Source organism: Hippoglossus hippoglossus, chromosome 6, assembly GCF_009819705.1.
Source record: "Hippoglossus hippoglossus isolate fHipHip1 chromosome 6, fHipHip1.pri, whole genome shotgun sequence".
Taxonomy (NCBI): Eukaryota; Metazoa; Chordata; class Actinopteri; order Pleuronectiformes; family Pleuronectidae; genus Hippoglossus; species Hippoglossus hippoglossus.
In genome coordinates, this window is record NC_047156.1 from 16,052,209 (window position 1) to 16,074,340 (window position 22,132).

Below are 22,132 nucleotides of genomic sequence, written 5' to 3' on the forward strand. Positions count from 1 at the left end.
ATTATTTACAACTACTGTAACATGACAATGAACTTCACAATTCTTCACTTCAAACATAACACTTACATTCTCACTTAGGTATTTAAAACAAACACATCTTCAAGTAGTGGCTGGAGAACTTCCCCAGAGGGAAACATGGACGGCTTCATATATGAACCTGAAACACAGGAATAAAAGGATTGTAGTCAAAGAGCAGCAAAGGAAGGTACAATGGATTTAAAACTGGTTTATAGACGGAAACATTTCACCATAATGCCTGTGATTCATTACCTCCACCCAGGAGGTTTTGTTTGTCTGTTATTTAGCAGGATTACCACAAAACTTGATGTAAGGATGTTGTATGGCTCAGGGAGGAGCCCATTCAATTAAAGTGATTTAACAATTTTGCAATCCTATCATATTGACTTGGTCACATTTTTCAGATATCCAAAATAAGAGGACAATGAATAAGAATCTTTTGCTGCTTGTAATTAAATGATTACTCCATTTACAAGCAGCTAATATTTACAAGGGTGGTAGTTATGTATCAAGCGGAGGTATTACCCTCTTAATTCTTTGTTATTCTACCAACTTACCATGGTGACTTTTGATGTCAATGGTAAAATTGTCACTCCTTCAAGAAAAACTGAATTCAGGTATCCTTCCCCTTCAGTAACATCCTCATCTTCATCACTGTCAATGCCGCCACTGAAAGCCTCCTTCATCTTCTCTGGTATCATGAAGTCCATCACCACCACCAGGATCCCAATGATGGTGCACAGGACACCTGGAAATCACCTCAGTTAATAGAAATCACCACCTTCCAGCCGGATCTGTAGGTTTATACTGTAAGGACAAAACATCTGCAGCCATGTATGTGTACCTGTGGCCAGAGCCAGCCAGAACGAGTGGCTGTACTCTGTTTCGAAGGAGTCGGTTCCTATGGAGAAAACACACTGTGGCGCATTCATGATGGTGGAGAAGGAGGCCATGGAGAAGAAGATGAAGGCGGCCGTCGCCATCATCATGTAGCCAGCGTACTGGATGACCGGCATGGAGAACAGGATATTGGCAAGCATCCAGCAGCAAAACGCAGTCCTGTGAAGGTGGGCAGCCATTTTTGTTTCCTGCTATCTGCTGAATTCAACTGATTAACATCATACTGTGGGTGACGTGTGGTTACCAGAGGGTCGCGGAGGCGTATCGTCCAGAGTATCTGTACTGGAAGATGAGTCCACACGGGCTGCCGAGGGTGAATTTCTCAGCGATATACAGGATGGGATTGGGTAAACCTTTCTCCAGTGCTTCCTCGTACTCTTCCTCCATGGTGTCGTGCCAGCTGAACATCTCATTGTAGTCGATGGTCTCGTTGAACTGCACAACAGGATTGCCTGAGAGAAAAGAAATGCAAACTCACGCACGTGCACTAAGACAAATGCACCTAAAACCCCAGCTTAAAACGTCTAACTCTTTGGACCATTACAGCTGCCAGTATGTGAATTTATCCTACGTTACATCTGCACACAACCGCAGCGACAGTGACTCACCCTTCAGCGTGACGTTGATGCCGTACAGTCCGACGTGCAGGCCGATCTCAGCGTTGACCACGGCGTTGCTGAAAGACTTGTAAGTGGCAGTCGTGGTCATCCTGGCCTCGGCCCAGTCGTTAGTAAAGTTCAGAGCTTTGGAGGAAAAGATCATTAAGGTTAATCATGACGCCAGGAAACAGAAAATCTCTGATGTATTCAACTATGATGATAAGAACACAAAACTCACCCACTATCACTGCACCTATGAACAAGCTGATGATTATTCTAAACATCCAGAACAGCCTCTGATTGGAAGTGAAATAAGAGAATGGATGTTATTTCGGTGCATAGGATAAAAAAGGTGGAAACAATCAAGGTAAATCATCCTCACAAGCACAGAGGGCCGACAGCATCTCTGAGGTTTTGTGATATGAGTAATAGTTGACCTGATGGCTCGCACTCACCGACTTCCCTCGTATCCCTGGCAGAATGAGGAGAAGACTCACTGCGAGCACAAGGAACACCAGGATAATGGTGAACAAGCGGCCGCTGAAGATGAAGGAAGTCCTTTGTAGAGGGTAGAATGGGTAAATGTCATCGTAGAAAGTCATCTTAGCTCCTGATCTCGCAGACACAGCTGAGAGTGGACGTTGTGACAGAGGAGACAGTGTTGGAGGCGGCGTTCTCAGTTTCCTCCAGATGCGCAGATAGCGGCTCCTGTTTCTTTACGGCAGATAAAGGATGGGGCGCGTCATTATCACCGTGGAACATTGGACATGACGAAGTGGAAGCATGTCAGTGGCATTCAACTTTCATCTGCACTGTTTGGCATCTTTACTGTCAAGGAAAATGTGCATAAGTATGATGCACAAATACAATTCTGTACATCTGACCAGTGTCAGAGCTCTTTACATTTGAACCTAAATAAATAGGAAAGGTTCTCAGATTGTAATAAAGCCAATCGGTGGAACGGAGAAAACCCCAAAAATATTTTCCTTACCTGAGAGTTGAAATGACGAGGAGTGAAGAGGAGGAAGAGGCGGAGAAGTGAAGTGTGAACGCTGAGGGGAACATACACTTCTTTTATACCACCCGTCTCCTTTGTGTCACCTAGGAGGAGGATGCATTCAGCGGAATGCTGCGGGAAAGAGGTGTGATCGGCAGATGTTGACCATTCCCACTCGTTTGGCACAGGTCACATGCAGTTTGTGATAAGCTGTGCAACACATGTGTGGCTTTAGTATTGCACCATAACCCCTCACCTGCACCTGTGCTCCTGCACCTACTGCATTCAACCTCTACAGGAGGTAAGACTCAACTATTTCATCTTCCCATATCAGATATTAGGTGATAACAGGAGCATTGTATTTGAGTGTTTAGAGTTTACAGTTAGAAAGGAGTAGTGTCAAAGTGCTTTAAATGTTTATTCAAACAAACGAAGGGTAACTTTTATTCTAATTTCTGCCAAACCAACTTTATAACCAACTAAATTCTTTATATAACTTGTAAATGTATAACAGTAATAGAGCAGTAAACGTTAGTTACCTTCACCCTGTCTCCAGGTCTCAGACGCTCTTCTCTGCTCTTGTCAGGAGTCTGATCTCAGGACCATCTCTCGCATCAATGGATGTGCGTAAACAGGTTTGGAGTGTGTGCGCAGTGGTTGGCTTGGTGCTCCTCGTCAGTGAACGTGAGTAGACGGAGACTACACTTTATAAAAATCACTTTGCTGAACTCAGATGAAGTAGAAAAAAAAGTGTTAAAACAAACTCGCCATGTGTTGATCAGACTCAGGCGGAGAGGAAAGCTGGGAGGTTCCTCGCTTTGACGGCTGGTACAACAGTCTGGGGTCTCCAAGGCGCGGAGCTGTCGGTGAGTTACCAGAGCGCACAGCAGTAAAAGAAAGAGTACTAATAGTAATAGTAGTGACAGTAGAAGTTGTAGTATTACACACAGTGGTCACCGCTGTCTTCGTGCCCGCTCAGGTTCTCACCTTGTGCGTCTCGTGCCCGCGCATTACTGGGACGGGGTCTACCAGCCGGTGCAGGAGCCGCTGGTGCCAAACCCCCGCAGACTGAGCAGCCTGCTGGCACAGGGCCCCTCCGGTGCGCCCTCAGCACGCAACCAGACCGTGCTCTCCCTCTTCTTTGGTAAATATGCTGCAATCTGTTGGATTTTGCTCTTAAACTATTACTGTGAGTGCGCAAAATTGGGATAGAAGCCAAAGGCACTGTTCCATCATGAGTTATCTACCAGCTAGCTCCTGTTCTCTACCCACAATACACTGCAGGTGCAACAGTGGTGTGACATGAGTTATGCAAACTTACATATAAATAGATTTCAAAAATGCAAAATCAAGCTATCTAGCTAGCTAGCTAGCTAAATAGATAGACATTGATTCCAAACTTGGAAATTTACAGCAGGAAGTAATCACACTATACAAACTACGAAAAAGTTACAGGCTACTTGGATGGCTATGTTGATATCAACACTATAATTGAATGTTTACTCCAGTGCCCCTGACAATATGTTAATTTAATTGCTAATTGCATTTTGATGTCCTTTTCTTGAATATTTCAGGGTATCATGTCACCTTTGAGATTTTTGACTTAAGACCTCCTGGGTGTCCACCTGAGTTCATGAACATCCCCGTCCCAAAAGGTGACCCGGTGTTCGACCCCGCCGCCACAGGAAAAGTCCTGCTGCCCTTCCAGCGAGGACCGTGGGACAAAGAGTCTGGACAGAGTCCCAGTAACCCTCGCACACAGGTGCTGATCACTGACTCTTATCAATATGAAGTAACATCATCTTTGTTCATGGGAACTGCAGCCTCCAGAAGCAATCAGGGAATGTGAACAGTGTGTCCCTTTCCCAAAATGCAATAATGTGAGAAAAAGAAATTCCACACATGCAGGTGAACATGGTGACAGCGTGGATAGATGGCAGCTCCATCTACGGCCCCTCCACCTCCTGGTCTGACTCTCTGAGACGCTTCACAGGAGGGCTCTTGACTTCAGGCTCTGAGTGGAACATGCCAAAAAATGGAGGCGGACGCAACCTCATGTGGAGCGCTGCTGACCCCTCCACAGGAGAACGTGGAGCCCATGGACTTTATGGTGAGACACGTCGTACTTTCAACCTCTGACCTGCACCAAAGAGTTAATTTTATCATCCACTGAGATGTCTGTCCAGAAGCGTTTTATAAATATGAGCTGGTTGTTACAGCAGAATCCTATAAACTGAAGCCTATTGTATTTCATTGGTTCAAGAAACAGTTCACACGATCAAACATAGAGTTTTTCTTTCTTACCCGTAGTGCAGAACACAACAGAAATCTTGGCTGGAACTCAATCTAAAGCACTGGTGCACAATGGTATTAAATGAACGGCCTTTAAAGCCCCAAAACTCAACTACAGCAATGTCTCTTTCCAGGTAGAATGACACAATAATCCACAGCTCCACTCTGAGGGTTTTCTTAGCATTAAAACTGGGATTTTCAGTGAAAAATAATGGAGACTGGTGTTTGACACTTATGCAACCTTTTAGCCATTTTGCACATCACAAACTAATTGTTAAAGCAAATAACTGATCTCCAAATCTCTAAACTTAAATGTGTCACATTGTTTGTTTGGTTGAACTTGACCTTATATCTGTTCTGTATTTCCGTCCTGTATTTCCGTGGAAATTCCCTCCCAATCGATGCGGCAAGCTGCTGAAAAAAACAGCAGCAAAAAATATTTCATGCAAATATTATTCGCCTGTGTGCACGGTTGCAGGTTGAGTCAAGAGAGGCCCCGGCCTGACGTGTGTAATGACTCTTTAATTATTGTGTAAATGGATTGTCACACTCACCGCAGTAAATCCCTGTCTCTATAGCGAAGAGAGCACAGAAGATGCCACACAGGTGTCATGAAACCAGTGTTTTGTTGCTTGTGTTGTTAAAGGTGTGTAGTTATTATGTGGGGCGGAGGCGGAGGATCTTCTCCTGTTGTCACCGCTCTGTTGTCACGTCCTTGAAAACAAACAGTCAGATTATCATTCCATTAGTGGTGAGAGATCATCACCAATCAATCCAATGAGAGTGTGGTGTTCTACTGGTAAGGAGCAGAACACCCAGGGATTTTGGGACAGTTTTCTATATGAAAAACATTATCTACACAACCTATTCTCTGCTTATTTTGGTGTAGCTATAGTGTTCTAGAATTCCCTCTGACCGATGCTGTCTTCTTCTTCGTCTAGAGTTGGGCAACGCCTGGGCCAATGAGAACATGTTCACTGCAGCAGAGGGGATTATCTGGTTTCGCTACCACAATTATGTAGCCTCCGAACTGCATGAGGAACACCCTGAGTGGTCAGACGAAAAGCTGTTTCAAAACGCCAGGAAGACCGTTGTGGCCACGTTCCAGGTACTGGGAAAAGTCTCCTTGTAATCTCCTCGCTACGCAGGTGCTGATTTACCGTGCACTCTGGGGAAAAAAACGGAGGTTGCATCAACGCCAGGTGGTCGAGATTTTGTGGGTGAAATTGATGGTTTTAGTGGGAGGATGAATGCATCATCTCTGACTGGTTCAGACTCTGCAAGAGCAAGAGCCTGAACAACATTACACACAGTTTACTTCTACTGAGAAGAATAGTCATATAAACTTTTTGACATTACATCAAATCAAAAAGTGAAAAGCTAAAGTTATAAAATCACAATTTATAAATGAAGAAAATACATAACCTAACTCAGATTGCAGGATATCATCATCAGGAGTGTATCCCTTTATGAAAGGGTTCAACCTGTGCTGTGGATTCAAATAACAACTTCTACACATTTTTATTTTTGCAAACAGAATATCGCTCTCTACGAATGGCTGCCTGGATTTCTCAGAGACAAAAAGCTCCCTCCTTACCCAGGTAAGAATGAGCCACAGTGCGTGTGCGTACAAGTGGAGGGTAAACGGGTAATGCACCGCTGACCACAAGCCAGAGTGAGTTGTGCTATCGTCGCTGGTGTTTGACAAATATGCGCTCCGTCAGCAAAGCATCACCCTGAGCCTCCTTTCTTCTGCTGAATAAGCACCCGCGGCCGAAGAAAGTTAAAGGGACACTGGTCAGATGAGCCCATCACCTCAGCCACTCTTCATTTTTTTGTACATATAGATTCAAGATTCAAGATTCAAGAGTTTAGTGTCATATGCACAACAATTACATTTAGCAGTCGCTGGCAATGAAATGCTTGGGTCACAGGCTCTCTTCTAGCAATGCTCAGAATATTACACAAGCAGAAAAATATCGAATAAAATAAATATAGAATAGAATATCCCCCAAAAAATTGTATACTGTCTCTGTTGAACATTTGGATGGAGACGATGCACCGGAGGAGGTTTTACATGCACAGGGATTCTTGTAGTTCACTTTTTGTGTCACTCTCATTGTGTTGTTTTGTATCATGAGCTGATTTGTGCGTGCACAGGTTACCAGAAGTTTGTTGATCCAGGAATCTCTCCAGAGTTCCAGGCTGCTGCCATAAGATTTGGCATCACTATGGCCCCACCTGGTGTTTACATGAGGTAGTGAGTCTTTTTATCTCCCCTTGGCAGACACTGTGGAAAATAAGAGCTCACTTTAGTCTATGCACTGCTGTGAATGTGAACACTGTGTGTTGTCTTTAAGAAATGCAATCTATTGCACGATCCCCCCCTTTTTTTCCAACAGAAACCGAACCTGCCATTTTCGGCAGATCCTCAACATAGATGGGAGCTCATCGCCAGCAGTGCGTCTTTGTAACAGCTTTTGGAAACGACAGGTATGTAACAATCATACTTGTGCACTTTTCATAAGAGTGCAAAGGAGAATTAGCTTTTCGTCTGTGCCCATTTAAACACTTTTTGTGTTTATCACCACAAACCTTTTTCTCCGTCACCCTTTTGTATGATGGTTTCTTTTTGTTTGCAGAGACCCAATGTGAATACAAGCCAGGATGTAGACGAGCTCCTCATGGGCATGGCCTCCCAGATTGGAGAGAGAGAAGATAATATTGTTGTGGAGGATCTGAGAGGTTATTAACCTGTCTTATTCGCCGCCTGCATCACTTCACATATTGATATTGATATTTATTTAAGTTAAAACTGAATATCCACTGCTGTCATCTTATTTATACCTCGATAGACTACATGTACGGACCTCTAAGGTTCACCCGGACTGATCTGGTGGCCATGACCATCCAGAGAGGAAGAGACTTCGGCCTGCGGAGTTACACCGAGCTCAGAGAGGCCCTGGATCTGCCTCCTGTCAAAACATTTGAGGAGATAAATCCTAAACTGAACAGCACCAACCCACAGGCAAGAAAAAATCGTTAAACCATCCCCCCAAAAAAAGATCAAACATGAGCTATATGAAAAAGTTTAACAGAGAATTAAACTGTGTTGTGTACAGCTGCTCCATGATGTTGCAGAACTGTATCACAAAGACATCTCTAAACTGGAGCTTTTCCCCGGAGGACTGCTGGAGTCCCTCGACGGTCCAGGGCCAGTTTTCTCTGCGATAATCTTGGACCAGTTTGAACGAATCAGAAATGGAGATCGCTTCTGGTTCGAGAACAAACAGAATGGGTAAGATCCCCTCTGAAGCACTTTGAACTTACACTTTGAACAGTATAAATAACTGTAATGTAGTCTCGATGCTACAGAAGTCTGACTGATCTGACTTTACTGTTTTATTCCATCCCTGCGGGTGAGTTAGTCCTCCACAGCTTTTTACTGACTTGGAGTTTTCCAGTTTGTTTACAGATGGGGAAATGCAGGCAATCCGCAACGTGACGTTTCATGACGTCCTTACAGCGGTCACCACTGCAGAGGCTGCTGATGTACAAGCTAATGTGTTCTTCTGGAGGGATGGTAAAACATACAGCATGTGTATTACACAAATAAATAAATATTACACTTACTGAATTACTAAAAAATAACAGTCTCCCTCTTGCCTTAGGTGACCCTTGTCCTCAGCCCACACAGCTGAATGCGTCGATGCTCTATCCCTGCAGCAATGCTACCAAACTTCATTATTTTGATGGGAGCAAAGCTGGCTTTGGCATATTTATCATAGTACTCTTCCTCTTTCCTGTCGGTCAGTATCATTGTTACAAATCTGCCTCTCATTGCACTGTTAATAACACTGATATCACTCATCAGCAGTGTGATCATGTGTGGATTATACCTTTTTTTACCTTCACAGTGAGTTTTCTTGTGGCCTGCATGGTGGCGTATCTCCGCAAGTACAGGTACAGGAAGTTCCAGAGAGGAAGGAAAGCTGGCGCCAAAACAGAGGAGCTGGCCGTGGGAATCTCTGGTGGGAATCATTGTGTCTAATGTTAAAGACATAACATCAATCTATCATACATCAGATGTATCAGATCTTACAACTGACTCTGTGTCAGTTATTATTAAATGTCGGCTGAGTATCAGCAGCTTTGATTTACTGCTACACTGGTGTTCAGTAACCACAAATCACTTCTTTAAACAACACAAGCATTTTATTAACCCTAGTACATGTCTATCACCTACACGTCTTATTTAATTATTTTTCATTCCCCCCCCCACACTTTTTTCTCTCTAAATGCCATTCTAGTTGTTATTGTTTTAATTCTGTATTTTAAGTTTTTATTTAAATTTGTATTCTCTGATCTTAGCCCAGTAATTATTGAATCAATTTGTTATTATTATTATTATTATTATAAGGTACGTCACATACAAATTCAGACAAGTGCAAAACATTTTATGCTTCAGTCACAACACTCATTTGATAGTTTTTATAGACTCTTTATAAACACTAGTGATACTAAATTCAACTCATAATGAGTCATTCACAACACAGTGAAACCAACATGTCTTTGCTGCTGTCTGTAGTGTCAGTATCGGCTGTTATTTTACACCCACATGCCACCTTTTCTAACTCTGTTTCTATTTGTCGCAGCGTTCGAGTGGCAGGGCCGTAAAAAACCTTTGCATCCAGTCAGCGTGGAGGTCGATGAGGAGAGGAGGCTGCAGGTCTTCGACAGATCTGGACCTGCTCTGCGCTGCCTCAACCTGGGCAACCAGGATTACCTGGATGTCCGACTCTCCAACGACCGTCACTGCAAAGCCCTGCTGCTCAAAGTAGCCAAAGAGTATGACCTGGTGAGCGGCTGGAAATGTGGAGGGGATGGTTGCAGAGTTTAATCTAAAAATGCAGTCGAAGTCTAATTAGAGTTACAACAAAAATAATGTTGCTGTGGCTGCATCTTTTGCAAGCGCTCACAGCGAAATTCTGTCTTCACATTTAGGGTTGTTTGCACTTTTAGCAACTTCTGCATTCTCAGTTTCACACTCAAGTTGAACCCGCTCGTTTTTCACCTCATCAAGTCATTGTTACAAACATGATTCTGCAGATGCACATTCGCTTACACCTCTGTTATCTCTCTGATGTCCTCTGTTTGCACACACAGGTGCTGTTTTTTGATGACGAAAGTAAGCGCACAGCGTTTGTCAAGCATCTGCGCGCTGAGGTTTCAGACGTCGGGCAGGAAATTAGAGTGAGGGAGACGAGAGAGAAGGAGCTGCTGAAGGAAGCTTTAACCAAAGAGAAAAGGGCTCAGATTGTGGAAACCTTCATTCGACATGCATTCTCTAAGGTACCGTCAGCCTCTGGGTGTTTACCTCATCCTCTGCTCTGTTACAGCGGCAGCAGCTTTAAGATCCACCACGAAATGTCGTCAGACCACTGTTTGAGGTCAAATAATGTCCAACTTCCAGCCAAGAGAACTAATCGTTGGTCTCGATGATGACCTCACCTCTGACGATAACCTCAGCTGCCGTCAGCGATATTACTAATGCCAATCTGGTGACATATAATGACACTGTCCCTCTTGTGCGCAGGTCCTGGAAATAGAGAAGTGTGACGCTGGTGACCTGAGCGGCGTTTCCCATGAGAAAGCCAGGGAGGTTCTCCAGTGCGAGCTCACGGCCTCAGAGTTTGCTGATGCACTGGGACTCAAGCCCGACTCTTTATTTGTGGACTCCATGTTCACGCTCGCTGATAAAGATGGAAACGGTTACCTCTCATTCCAAGAGTTTCTTGATGTGATGGTTATCTTTATGAAAGGTAAAACCTCTGACGACAAAATATTCTATCTTTTTGGGTCTCCAGTGTGAGGCCTCCGATCACACAGTCACCACGTACTGTATAACATGAAAATCTAAAGATTCTAACAATGGTAGGTTAGAGGATTTTGGTTTCAGGGAGATGGAAGGAGTTCATTTGTGAATAGGGAGTAAAAGCCTCTTAACAGAATTTAAAACATCATATTAAACTGTTAGTTGGTTTGCAGCTCCCTCAATTGTGACTATCCAGCTCAGTGGAGTGTTTACCTCTGCCAAGGCCCAACAGTCCCCTTATGAAACCACATTTAAATCACTAGATCTATTAGATTTGATTTGGATTTGCTCCAAATTACACACACTAACTGATATCAGTCCCCTAAACATGTCAGATTTTTTCATCAAGATCCGTCAATAATCAATCAATCAATCCACATTTGAATTTGTTCTTCCTTGGGTTATTTCCCCTCCACAAAATTTCGGTGGAGTAGTTTTTTCATAATTGTGCAAACAAACAAACAATTGCAGATGAAAACATCACCTCCTTGGCGGACATAATTCACTTACAGAACACCTCCACTACAGAAGTAAATCAATAAATTCCATAAGCAGAGAAATTTCCATTTCACTTCAGTTTCATAGACTAATATTGCTTAGATTCGTACAGGTAGAACTAAACAGTGAACAACACAAATGGCTGATGCCTGATATGTAATAAAAAATACCAATACACAATATTTGCCATTAATGACATGTGGCTTTATCCAGGTTCTCCTGAGGAAAAATCCAAACTGATGTTCTCCATGAACGACATTGGTGGAACTGGTTTCTTGTCAAAAGAAGAATTTGCCAGGATGCTCAGGTCTGATAGACAGTTTTTTTAATGCCGGAAACCAAGTCTATTGTGTTGTTTTTGATGTTGTGTGATCGGCTGCTTTCACCCCTCTGATGTGCTCCAGGTCTTTCATCGAAATCTCCAACAGCACCCTGTCAAAGATCCAGGCAGAGGACGGCATCAAGGCCATGATGGAGGCTGCGTGCTTCGACAACAAGGAGAAAATCTCATGGGAGGATTTCCACTTCCTCCTGCGGGACCACGAGAAGGAGCTGCAGTTTGCTCAGCTCAACGTCAAAGGTCTGAGAAAGTTTTGTTGAAGAAGAAGAAGAAGATCTTTTTATATCCTCATATCTGTGACCTTGTCTGATGAATTATCTGCTGTGTGTGTAGGGATGGAGAAACAGGGGAAGAAGCGGCTGAGTCGAGACCAGAGGGTGTCCTTTATCTGTCCAGCAAACAGGTAAGAGAACGGGTCACGCAGGCTGTAATTTGTCATCCAGATCACTAATGTAACTGTTCAGGTTTTAGCATATTTTCCGGCTCTTAAGGTGGAACATAGAGATAGAGGCATTATTAAAGTCCAGAGATGAATGTACAAACCAAAATATGGCAATACTGTCTCTAACAAAGGCTTTAGTAGTAAACCAGGGGGGGTTCCAGGTCCGACTGAGCCCTGTCTTTGATTCAGAGAATGTTTGAGGCAAGGGGGGTTAATATGGATGAGAGGCTGGCTGATCATGGCAGGCTTTCAGAGTTTTTGCAGGTGATACTGGGCAGAGAAACTTAGAGTTAGTGTTCCAGGCGCAGAAATACAAAAAAGCTCTCCAAAAGGTCAAATTCTGACAAGAGTTGGCTGAGGCGCTAAAGCCACAGGGTATCCAATGATTTGGCAGAGCGGTGTCCAAGCTGGTCCTTTCATACTGCAGCAGGGGGTAGTTGATTGATGAGTGAAATGCAAGGGACTGAATGAGTTGGCGGGAGATGAAGGAAACCGGAAGCCCCAGGCCCAGCAGGTACAGGAACAGGGGGAACATCCAAAAGTAATTCAGGAAAAGTCAGATGATGAACGATCCTGATTGCAACTGTTGCATACCACTGTCAACTAAAACCTTATGACTTACTGTCCCTTGTACTTGTACCTTTTCAAGTGGTAAAGTGGGTAAACCTCACAATAATAAGGTTGCCGGGTTGAATCCCTGTCAGGCCAGACCTGGTTTCTGCACGTCAGACCTGGTCTCTGTATGTCAGAACTGGCGACCAGTCCAGGTTGAGCCTTGACTGGTAGGTGGTATAGATAATGATGGATGGATGTAACTTTTCATTAACTTTCATGTCATATTTGTTTCCAACCTCATAATGCGATTATATTTGTTCACCTCTCGTTTGCAGCTACAGCAACACAGATGGACCAGAGATACGTAGGCGCAAAAAGTACGTTTCTTGTTTCACTTTTCTTGCAAACGAGCGAAGAATATTGAGAAAGATGAAATGTTGCACAACTTCTAATGAACCAATACCGTTGAATCTTATCATATCGTTACCTGGAATGGCCTAATATCTGATTAGTAGATGTGATTGTTGTCATGTATTTGCTCTCACATAGTTCAAACACCTTCCTGTGTCAATACAGCCTCTGTAGTATGGTCAAATACTTCTAAGTGACAGACATGACATAAGATTTTTCACTGAATAAAGTTGAGCGAATTTCCATATTTTCAGGTTAGGCGTCAAGACTCCGAATGTCTACGTGAAGCCAAAGCGTGAGCAGTACATAAGGAACCCAGTGCAGCAGAAGATCCAGCACTTCAAACGTTTCGTCGAGAATTATCGCCGTCATATCGTCTGCTTCATCGTCGTATACGGCATCGTGGCTGGTGTGACACTTGAAAGATGTTACTGTGAGTGTTGTACTTCGTCACGACGTGTGATGGTCCTTCATTACCCACTAGTGTCATACTTTTTGGTCTGACCTCATTACAAATACTGTGTCCAGACTATGGTTTGCAGGCTGAGTCAACAGGCATCCCAGAGACGTCCATGGTGGGCATCGTCGTGTCCCGGGGCTCAGCAGCCGCCATCTCCTTCCTGTTCCCCTACATACTCCTCACCGTGTGTCGTAACCTCATCACACTGTGCAGGGAGACCTTCCTCAACCGCTACATCCCCTTTGACGCCGCCATCGACTTCCATCGCTTCATGGCGATGACCGCCATCATCCTTTCAGGTTGGCACACAGAAGGGTAGAGCGTCACAATAATAATAGCAATTTGTGATGGGTCTGTAATGGAAAAATTCCACTGATCAATGTCTTACTACTGTGAAGAACGTCTTACCACTGTTGTGACTGTTTTCTGTGCACTTAGCTGATGCAACCTCAAAGTTCCACGCTCCTGTTGACCTTTATCTGTGCAACTGTGTGCTGGGTTTGATTCCTCTTTCTGTAGCAGTGATGCCAGACAGCAGATGTTTCCTGTCTGCTTTCTGTTTTTTTATTCCTGTTAATAACATTGTATAAAAAACCTTCCTTTTTAACTTCTCGTGGTTGCACTCTGAGCAATGTTGCTGGCTGTGTAACCCTCTGCAGAGCTAATAATTAAACCTCTTAAGACAACTCCGGTCTGAGAAACTCATTATTTCAAATCTCATGATAGAATTCCACGACAGGGCATTACATTTTTATGTCTTCACCAGTCCATTTGATTTATTATTTATTCTTATTTCTGTTCCCGCTGTAGTTGTTCATACTTTGGGCCACGTGGTCAACATCTACATCTTCTCCATCAGTGACCTCAGCATCCTGTCTTGTCTGTTCCCCAAAGTCTTTTCGAACAATGGGTAACGTTTGAAACATCTGATCATCAGATATTTCTACACTTTGTTGCAGAGCAATTCAATGTGGCATCTGGTTAATTAACATTCGGTTTATATTTTAGGTCTGAACTTCCTCTCAAGTGGTCGTGGTGGTTCTTTCAGACTGTTCCAGGTACGATAAGAAACTGACCTGCAGCAGTTACACACTACATGAGCTGTTTCTAATACTGTATAATCCTGTTTGTACTCTGTCCTTTTCCTAGGAATGACAGGCGTCTTGCTTCTGTTTACGTTTTCATTTATGTACGTTTTTGCCTCACGCTATTTCCGTCGCATCAGTTTTCGTGGATTTTGGATCACACACTACCTCTATGTTGTCGTGTATGTTCTAGTAAGTAGTTTTCTGCTCTCTGCCACAGTTGGCTCTCACGACAGAAAGGACTTCACAGGTATTGCGGTATTGTGATGCTGGCTTTGTTTTCATCCAACAGACAGTGATTCACGGCAGCTTCGCCCTCCTCCAGGAGCCCCGTTTCCACATTTATCTGATCCCTCCAGCACTCCTCTTCCTGCTGGACAAACTCATCAGCCTGAGCAGGAAAAAGGTGGAGATCCCGGTGGTCAGTGCGGAGCTGTTGCCCTCAGGTTACACTGTTATCTTTAAAATGTCTCACTATTCTCAGTCTTTCCTTGGTTTTAGTCCCTTTTAATCATCCTCACTTAGCTCACGTAATGCGTGTGTGCATTCGAGTTCACACCTCCCTTGGTTGTCCTACCTGTAGGTGTGACACATCTGGAGTTCAAGCGACCACAGGGCTTTGTTTACCGTTCAGGCCAGTGGGTGCGCATAGCGTGCCTGATGCTGGGCACAGATGAGTACCACCCATTCACGCTGACGTCAGCCCCTCACGAAGAGACCCTGAGCCTGCACATCCGAGCCGTGGGGCCCTGGACCAGCCAGCTCCGAGAGCTCTACACCGAAGAAAGCCTGATCGAGCTCGGAGCCTATCCAAAGGCAGGTCACTGTTGTTTTGTGGGTGTGAACAGTTTCTTCTCCATCCTTTGTCTCCGCATTACATTTATATTCATCTTTCATTCACTACCCAGCTGTACTTGGACGGCCCGTTTGGTGAGGGCCATCAGGAGTGGGTTGACTTTGAGGTGTCGGTTCTGGTGGGAGGAGGAATCGGAGTCACTCCATTCGCCTCCATCCTCAAAGACCTGGTGTTCAAGTCTTCCATCAAGTCCAAGATTCAGTGTAAAAAGGTGCAGCTCAACATGAACATACGGTCATATAAATGTGGAATTCCAACTTAGTAGCATCCTGTATTTGTAAAATCTTTATGAAAACTCTTGCTAACAGTCAGTGATTGTGTGAAGGTGTACTTCATCTGGGTGACACGAACACAGCATCAGTTTGAGTGGGTGTCAGAAATCATCAGGGAGGTGGAGGAGATGGACACCCAGGAGCTGGTGTCAGTCCACACGTACATCACTCAGGTGGCCGAGAAGTTCGACCTCCGCACCACCATGCTGGTGAGATCTGCTGCCGCCTTTTCAAAGTATCACAAAACAACAGAAATTGGACTGAAATGCTGTTGAATATTTGACAAACATTCATTTTAATACTGTCATTATTATTAAAGTAATAGTTGGGTATTTTTGAAAATATGGTTAAAGGTTTTCTTGCGAAGAATTAAATGTTTGTCAAGTGTAAAGCTACAGCCAGCCGCTGTTTACTTGAACCCTGTATACCATGTCTTATCTCATATTGTTTAGTCTGGACAAAAAGTCTCATTCCATCTTTGGCAATTTAATGGTGATGATAGGCCGCCAAGAAGTCACTGCTCCTCCCCAAGAAATAGTCCCACACAAGACACCCCATAAAATCACAACTTGCTCTTTGCACACACTTGACTTTACTACTAATGAATTCCTCACCATTGTGTGGACAGTATGTGTGTGAGCGGCACTTTCAGAAGGTGTGGAGCCGCAGTCTCTTCACTGGCCTGAGATCTGTCACACACTTCGGACGTCCACCCTTCGTGTCCTTTTTCAGCTCGCTGCAGGAAGTTCACCCCGAGGTCAGCCCGCTTCATCCGTCTTTATCTACCTCAGTGCACCAGCCTGTACCCAATGAATTATCTAAATGTTTAAGTTGTCATTATTTTCTATAGGTGGGTAAAATCGGTGTATTCAGCTGTGGACCACCTGGCCTGACCAAGAACGTGGAGAAAGCTTGTCAGCAGATGAACAAGAGGGATCAGACCCATTCATGCATCACTATGAGAACTTCTAACGTTGTCCTCAGCCCTGGACTGCTCATCACAACAATTAGCCACTTTTACAATACAAGTAGCTGCAGCTTTTAATGAGAAATAACACAAGTGTCTTCTTTTTTACACCTTATTCTCTAATCATGACTATTATTGTTTAATTAATTTTAATCAGGGCAATTTTATTCCGTATAATATTGCAGAAATTACAGGATTGTGTTAATAATTTATGTCAAATCTTCATAATCATCTAGCATCATGTGTTTTAAGTTCTGTTTGACCCAGAAATGGAGTAGGAAGTTTTGCAAAATATAGTTTTATGCTTTTGAGATCATAATTTATGAATATTTTGTGTAAGAATGTCTTTTGTCTTACATATACTGTGAACAAATAAATATTTCACAAATATAGTTGTAACAGTGTCATATTAATCGCTGTCCCAAACCAGAAACACAGTGTCACACTCATCTCACAGACGTAACACTAACTTTCAATGTTAAGTCCTCTCGTAGAATTCTTGTCGAATTTTAGATTATGCAAGGATCTGTGGGGTTTTGTGCACTGGGAGGTGACTAAATTCAGCTGTTGGCTCCTGCTGATGCCTCAAGCTTTTGGACGACAATTACACTTGAATTAACCTAAAAAATAAATTTGATTTGTTGGTTGAGTGATGAGCCAGACACTCGTCCATCCAGAGGACAAATAAGAAGAGAAAATGTTGATTTTCCACAGGGAAACCAGACATGTCTTCGCTGCTGCATGGATGTCCTTATTACTTATTATAGCCAAGTCCCCAGACAGCATCTTTCATATTACTGTGTTAGACATTTGAACAATACACTAAGTTCTGCCAGTAAATGTTGGGCTGCTGCACAGTCCCAAAAGAACTGGCTGCACACATTTGTTTGCTTATCAGATACACATATAAAGGTGTGTGCAGAGGTTTAATGAACTGGGTCATTGGAAGTTTAGTGAATAATCCCAAGCAGGCAAAAAGAAAACGAGCTGGACCACAGAACAAAACTCTGTTTAGGAACGTCCTGCTCCTTCAACACACATTTACACATATTTACACCTGGCAGCTGTTAACCACAGTCTGATGTGATGTTCACTGGCCTTTCACCCACTAAGCTTTGATTACTTCAGCCGCTACACACAAATCTGATACCACCAGCCAGATTCAGTATGTGACAGTGAGAGTTTAGGGATCAACTGCCGAAGGATGTACTTCCAATTCTGTAGCACTGAAACTAACAAGTAGCTCCCTCATATTAATACGATTTGGCATACAGAATTCATATTTTAGTTTTCTCTTCTGTTTAGTAAAGACAAGAAGACAGAAAAGAAAAAAGACAGAAAAAACTGTCTAGACAGTTTTATTATGTAACATCATTCTTACACAATCTACGACTAGTTTCTTGCCTCACCACTTGCTTTCACTTGTTTGCCACACAAGGTGCATACAAGTCAAACATAAATTGGGTCATAAAGCAAATACATACAACTTATCTTAAAACCAAATTGATACTGACTTAATGTCAATGTGCCAGTATTAGGAAAACTGATTAAGAAATAAACTGGAATTAGATCAAGAGCCTTATTTAAACAATAAGTATCAAGCCTTTGAAGTCATGATTAATATTAATCATGACTTAATCATGACGTTAATATTAGCTTATAACTGATAATTGATAAGCCTTGTTCATTTTATCACTGAATTAATATGTTTGTTGAACCTTTACATCGACAACTGGGTCATTTCATAATTCCAACTGAATGCTGCTTCGTGTACAAGAGGACATTTATTGTTAGGACATACAACAACATTTAGCAAAATACTAGACTTAAATATTACAGATTATATGCCTTACACTGTAGAGTGTGGTCCATCAAGATAAGTAAGATATTTATGATTTAGATGAATATAATAAAATATCAAAGCTGTTAAATCTGTCAAACAGCTTCCGTGTTTATCTCACACCATCTCTTTGACCCCTGACAGGTGCATATCACCCCCTGATATCCTGCACCTTTCATATCAACCACTCTTTTGTATTTCTGCAGCCACAATGAACATACTATCATAATGCACATTGCAGTATTAAGTAATGATTGGGCAATGAGATATGGAGCTTTGGCTAAAATTGGCACAAAAGATCAACACATTCCTTTAGCATGTGGTCTATTTGCATATTGGCACATATTCAGTATCACACTGATGGAATCTATAACCACAGATGAGGGAACAATGAATTTTAGGCAACTGCAAGAATTTCTTTCAGAGCCAAATTCAACTTGTCTGAATCAGCAGTCTGGATTTATTTATGCTGAAAATGTCCACCAGATTCATCTAGTAAGAATTTAGTTCTTAAAAGACCAATTAAAAAGTTTAGTATATTTAATATTTATTTCAGACGTTCATTGTCATTGTGTGGCAGATTGTTGGATGTTCACGAAAATACACATTCATTTTTTTTTAATCATTAATGACTGTATGACCATATAGGATACATGTTCAGCTTTACTGGTGAAAACATCTAAGTCTTTCAGATTTTCAGGCTGGATGATGGATTATATGTTGATTAACACTCAATAGTTTTAATTTGCTTTAGTGTCATGTCATATAAAGACATTTGTAAAAGTGGAGTACAAAAGCAATATTTATTCTTAAACACATTGTATGAGAAAAAGCTCATCAAAAGTTAACATTAAAGACTCATTATCTTGTGTACCCTGTCTCCCATGTATTCTGTCTATTTACATTGTGTTCAATTGTACCGAAGCTCCATATACTGTATTTTCATATACATGTACAGTATATACAGCCATTAAAATGTATTTGACAGGTAATTGGTCATTTGTCTCTCTTGCCTTTTTACAGATCTAGTGACTTTGTTCATTTCATTGCCCAGCGGTAATGAAAGGTTTTTCATTGACAGGTACACGCTGCGAAGCTTGGAAAAGCTTTTACAAAGTGTAACCTATGCTGACTTTATATTTTGGACACAGAGGAAATGTATTTATGTTTCAGTTTCCAGGAGACATTGATCACAGATATGTTTGTAATTAGTAAGAATTTGCTCTAAATCAGATTCTTAGTATAACATGTGCTGCCAGTTTGATTTCTCTGTTGATATTTTCCATTTAGGTGGATATTAAAAGCTTTGAAGGTTAAATATTGGATTAATTCATAAAACTGTCAAAACATAATTTACTGTAAACGTGACACCTAATGATCAAACAGCTCCCTCCTCTGGCACAGAGCAGGCCGCCCTCCATCCTCTCACACAGCAGCTGGAGGAAATGTGATTCAAGGTCATGCTGGTTTGTGCTTCTTTAAAAAAGAAAAGAAAATAGATTTTCAATACGATACATCACGCTCTCCTTGTTGTCCTTGTTCCATTTCATTATGGGTTAATGATTCTCCTGAATGAAGGCCTGACATCTCACTATAACAGATCAATGCTCATTGCAGAGAGTTTTAATCTCGTCTTAATCAGGTGTCACATTGACGGAAATAACAGAAAGGTGAGTGTGAGTTGAACTCAGGGGCAACGATAAAGTATGATTCATGCACATGATGCAGATTTTCCAACATATGTACAGGATTTGAATCTCTCAAGCCCTCTTTTGTAACTCCCTGATGAATTTTAGGCTACTCAGCATTACCTGAAATAACCCAGGAACTGTGTGCTTAATTTACCTTCAAGGCACTAAAAGAAAAGAGAACCTACTTAGATGCATTTTTAATTAAAGAAGCCTTTGGTGATTAAATGACCACTTACAGCTCAGAGGTTTGATCATCCACGAGGAGAGGCAAAATTATGTAAAATATGTAGAGGATGTACATGTCTGTGCAGAGCAGTTTGCATTGGTGTTCTTAAGAGTCTGGTAATCTTCTTAGTGTCAGTAAGTACCCAGCTAGAAATCAGCTACTGTCCAGATTGTCTCTTCCTGCCCCAGATAAACCACTCAGACAAAAACAACGTGCGACTCGAGGAAATATGTGGCATGGTCGCTGCACTGGCATGAAATATGCACCTCCCTTCCTTTGGGACCTGTGTTGACAGAGCCGTGGAAGAAGTCCTGGTGGGTCTCCTCAGCTTGAAGATGTTTAGCAGTGGCACCAAGAAGTGGTTCGTGAAGAAGCAGAAGCGGCAGCAGCAGAGGGCTGGCAGGAGGCCATGCACCAGGAAGAAGAAGAGGTGGGCAAATAAGATCCTCAAACAGAACCGACAAAAGATCCTGAGCGAGGCTGGACGTCAACACCGTGCTCCCCCTACCTGGTCTATGACAAGGTGTTCTCGCTGGGGGAGTACAAGGAAATACTGGGACAGGAGTCCAGCAAGAAGAGGACGGAGATATTCCTGGACCATCTGCCTCGAAGGGGCCTGCTGCATTCTGCTCGTTCTGCGCCGTTTTGGAGGAAGTGTGTCCCCACCTGCTAACCTGCTTTCTGCTGGAAGGAGAAGGTAACAGCCATTAATAAGCCTCCAATTACGTCAATGACAAACACTAAGTAAAGTTCACGGAGGGCAGCGTGATCCTGTCCCAGTGTTTTCTTTCAAAAAACAGTCCAGTTTGCATTCGTGAGAGAAGAACCGGAGCAACAGATCATGAACCTGTAGGAGCTTTATTCCTATGTGTCCATTATTTATCTTGTTATTTTCTGTGAGAAGATGATAACAAAAGGAAATATAAAGAGAGGGAAACTACTTTTCAGTAAGCTAGTGCCACAGACTAAGAGCCAGCAAAAATAGCTTCTTAAATCTGGATGGCTGAGGGGATTACTGAGCCGCCAGCGCTCCTAACTAGCCTCTGACAACATATGGCCTAAACGTGGCTACAGTCTGCAGGGCCCTGTCTGTGCTGCACGATAACAAATCAATACGCTTTACCTACATTTAAATAAAACCGAGCGCTCTCAAGGACATGGCTCGCATTTACAGCTTAGTGTCTACTTTATCTGTGCCTAATATCCTGCAATTAAGACCATATGATTGCTTCTTACTCCTCCAGACACAGGGGGAAGAAGTGTAAATTAGCACAGCCATAAAAAAAGAGTGGCTAATATATTAATCTGTTCCCACAGATGGTGCTGCACAGCGGGGGAGGAAAGGGGGCCTCCCCGTGCCCCCAAACCGTCCCGGAGAGCAACCTCTGTGCTCCCCTCCCATGTACACCGACCCAGTGTTTGACTCGAGGTGAGGCACTCTTTACATATCGCTGATGTCATGGGAAAACCTCACGCTGAGAGCCTTACAGCCTTTCTGATGGATTGCATAATGTTCAAGGAGTTGATAAAGTCATTCTGGTGAGAAAAAACTTGTTCCAAGCCACATTAGATAGAGTCAAAACTCAAGGACCAGGTTCAATTCAATGGTTCTTAGGGTCTGAAAAGTTGACATGATGGAGAGATGTCAAATCACACAAATATCTTAAATTTCGAAAACTCCTTATCTCTTAACCCTAGACTGACAGTCAAGGTTGATTTCATCTATTGTCAAATTGTAAAAATATTGGGAAACATAACCGACGTACAGTAGATGCCTCCAGACGTGGTACAAATGTTCATTGAGTGGT

The 22,132-nt window shown here is 42.7% G+C and overlaps 2 protein-coding genes across 3 annotated transcripts; one reads left to right on the forward strand and one right to left on the reverse strand.

Moving 5' to 3' along the window:
- Nucleotides 1–89: 89 nt before the first annotated feature.
- Nucleotides 90–3,175, reverse strand: duox2 (dual oxidase 2). 2 transcript variants are annotated; one of them, XM_034589238.1, is made up of 9 exons: nt 3,054–3,175; nt 2,509–2,646; nt 1,973–2,231; nt 1,756–1,813; nt 1,527–1,661; nt 1,163–1,370; nt 863–1,077; nt 576–766; nt 90–157 (listed from the first exon to the last, which is right to left on the reverse strand). In XM_034589238.1, the coding sequence occupies exons 2-9, from the start codon at nt 2,580–2,582 to the stop codon at nt 146–148; spliced, it is 1,152 nt and encodes a 383-aa protein (XP_034445129.1). In that variant the 5' UTR covers nt 2,583–2,646; nt 3,054–3,175; the 3' UTR covers nt 90–145. The 2 variants fall into 2 exon arrangements, with proteins under 2 accessions (XP_034445129.1, XP_034445130.1); XM_034589239.1 differs by lacking the exon at nt 3,054–3,175 and having other exon boundaries at nt 1,973–2,145; nt 2,509–2,643.
- duox (dual oxidase) lies at nt 3,111–16,572 on the forward strand. Its single transcript, XM_034589229.1, is given in 34 exon segments — nt 3,111–3,198; nt 3,297–3,380; nt 3,494–3,658; nt 4,089–4,276; nt 4,423–4,624; nt 5,748–5,914; nt 6,344–6,407; nt 6,967–7,063; nt 7,209–7,299; nt 7,449–7,551; nt 7,662–7,834; nt 7,929–8,104; nt 8,271–8,389; nt 8,478–8,615; nt 8,724–8,837; nt 9,462–9,664; nt 9,973–10,158; nt 10,403–10,628; nt 11,393–11,486; nt 11,584–11,759; nt 11,853–11,922; nt 12,852–12,893; nt 13,182–13,360; nt 13,456–13,686; nt 14,198–14,297; nt 14,396–14,445; nt 14,537–14,664; nt 14,765–14,918; nt 15,056–15,288; nt 15,381–15,539; nt 15,654–15,809; nt 16,229–16,357; nt 16,451–16,544; nt 16,547–16,572. Coding segments are annotated over 34 exon segments (4,584 nt in total). The 5' UTR covers nt 3,111–3,131.
- The last annotated feature ends 5,560 nt before the right edge of the window (nt 16,573–22,132 follow it).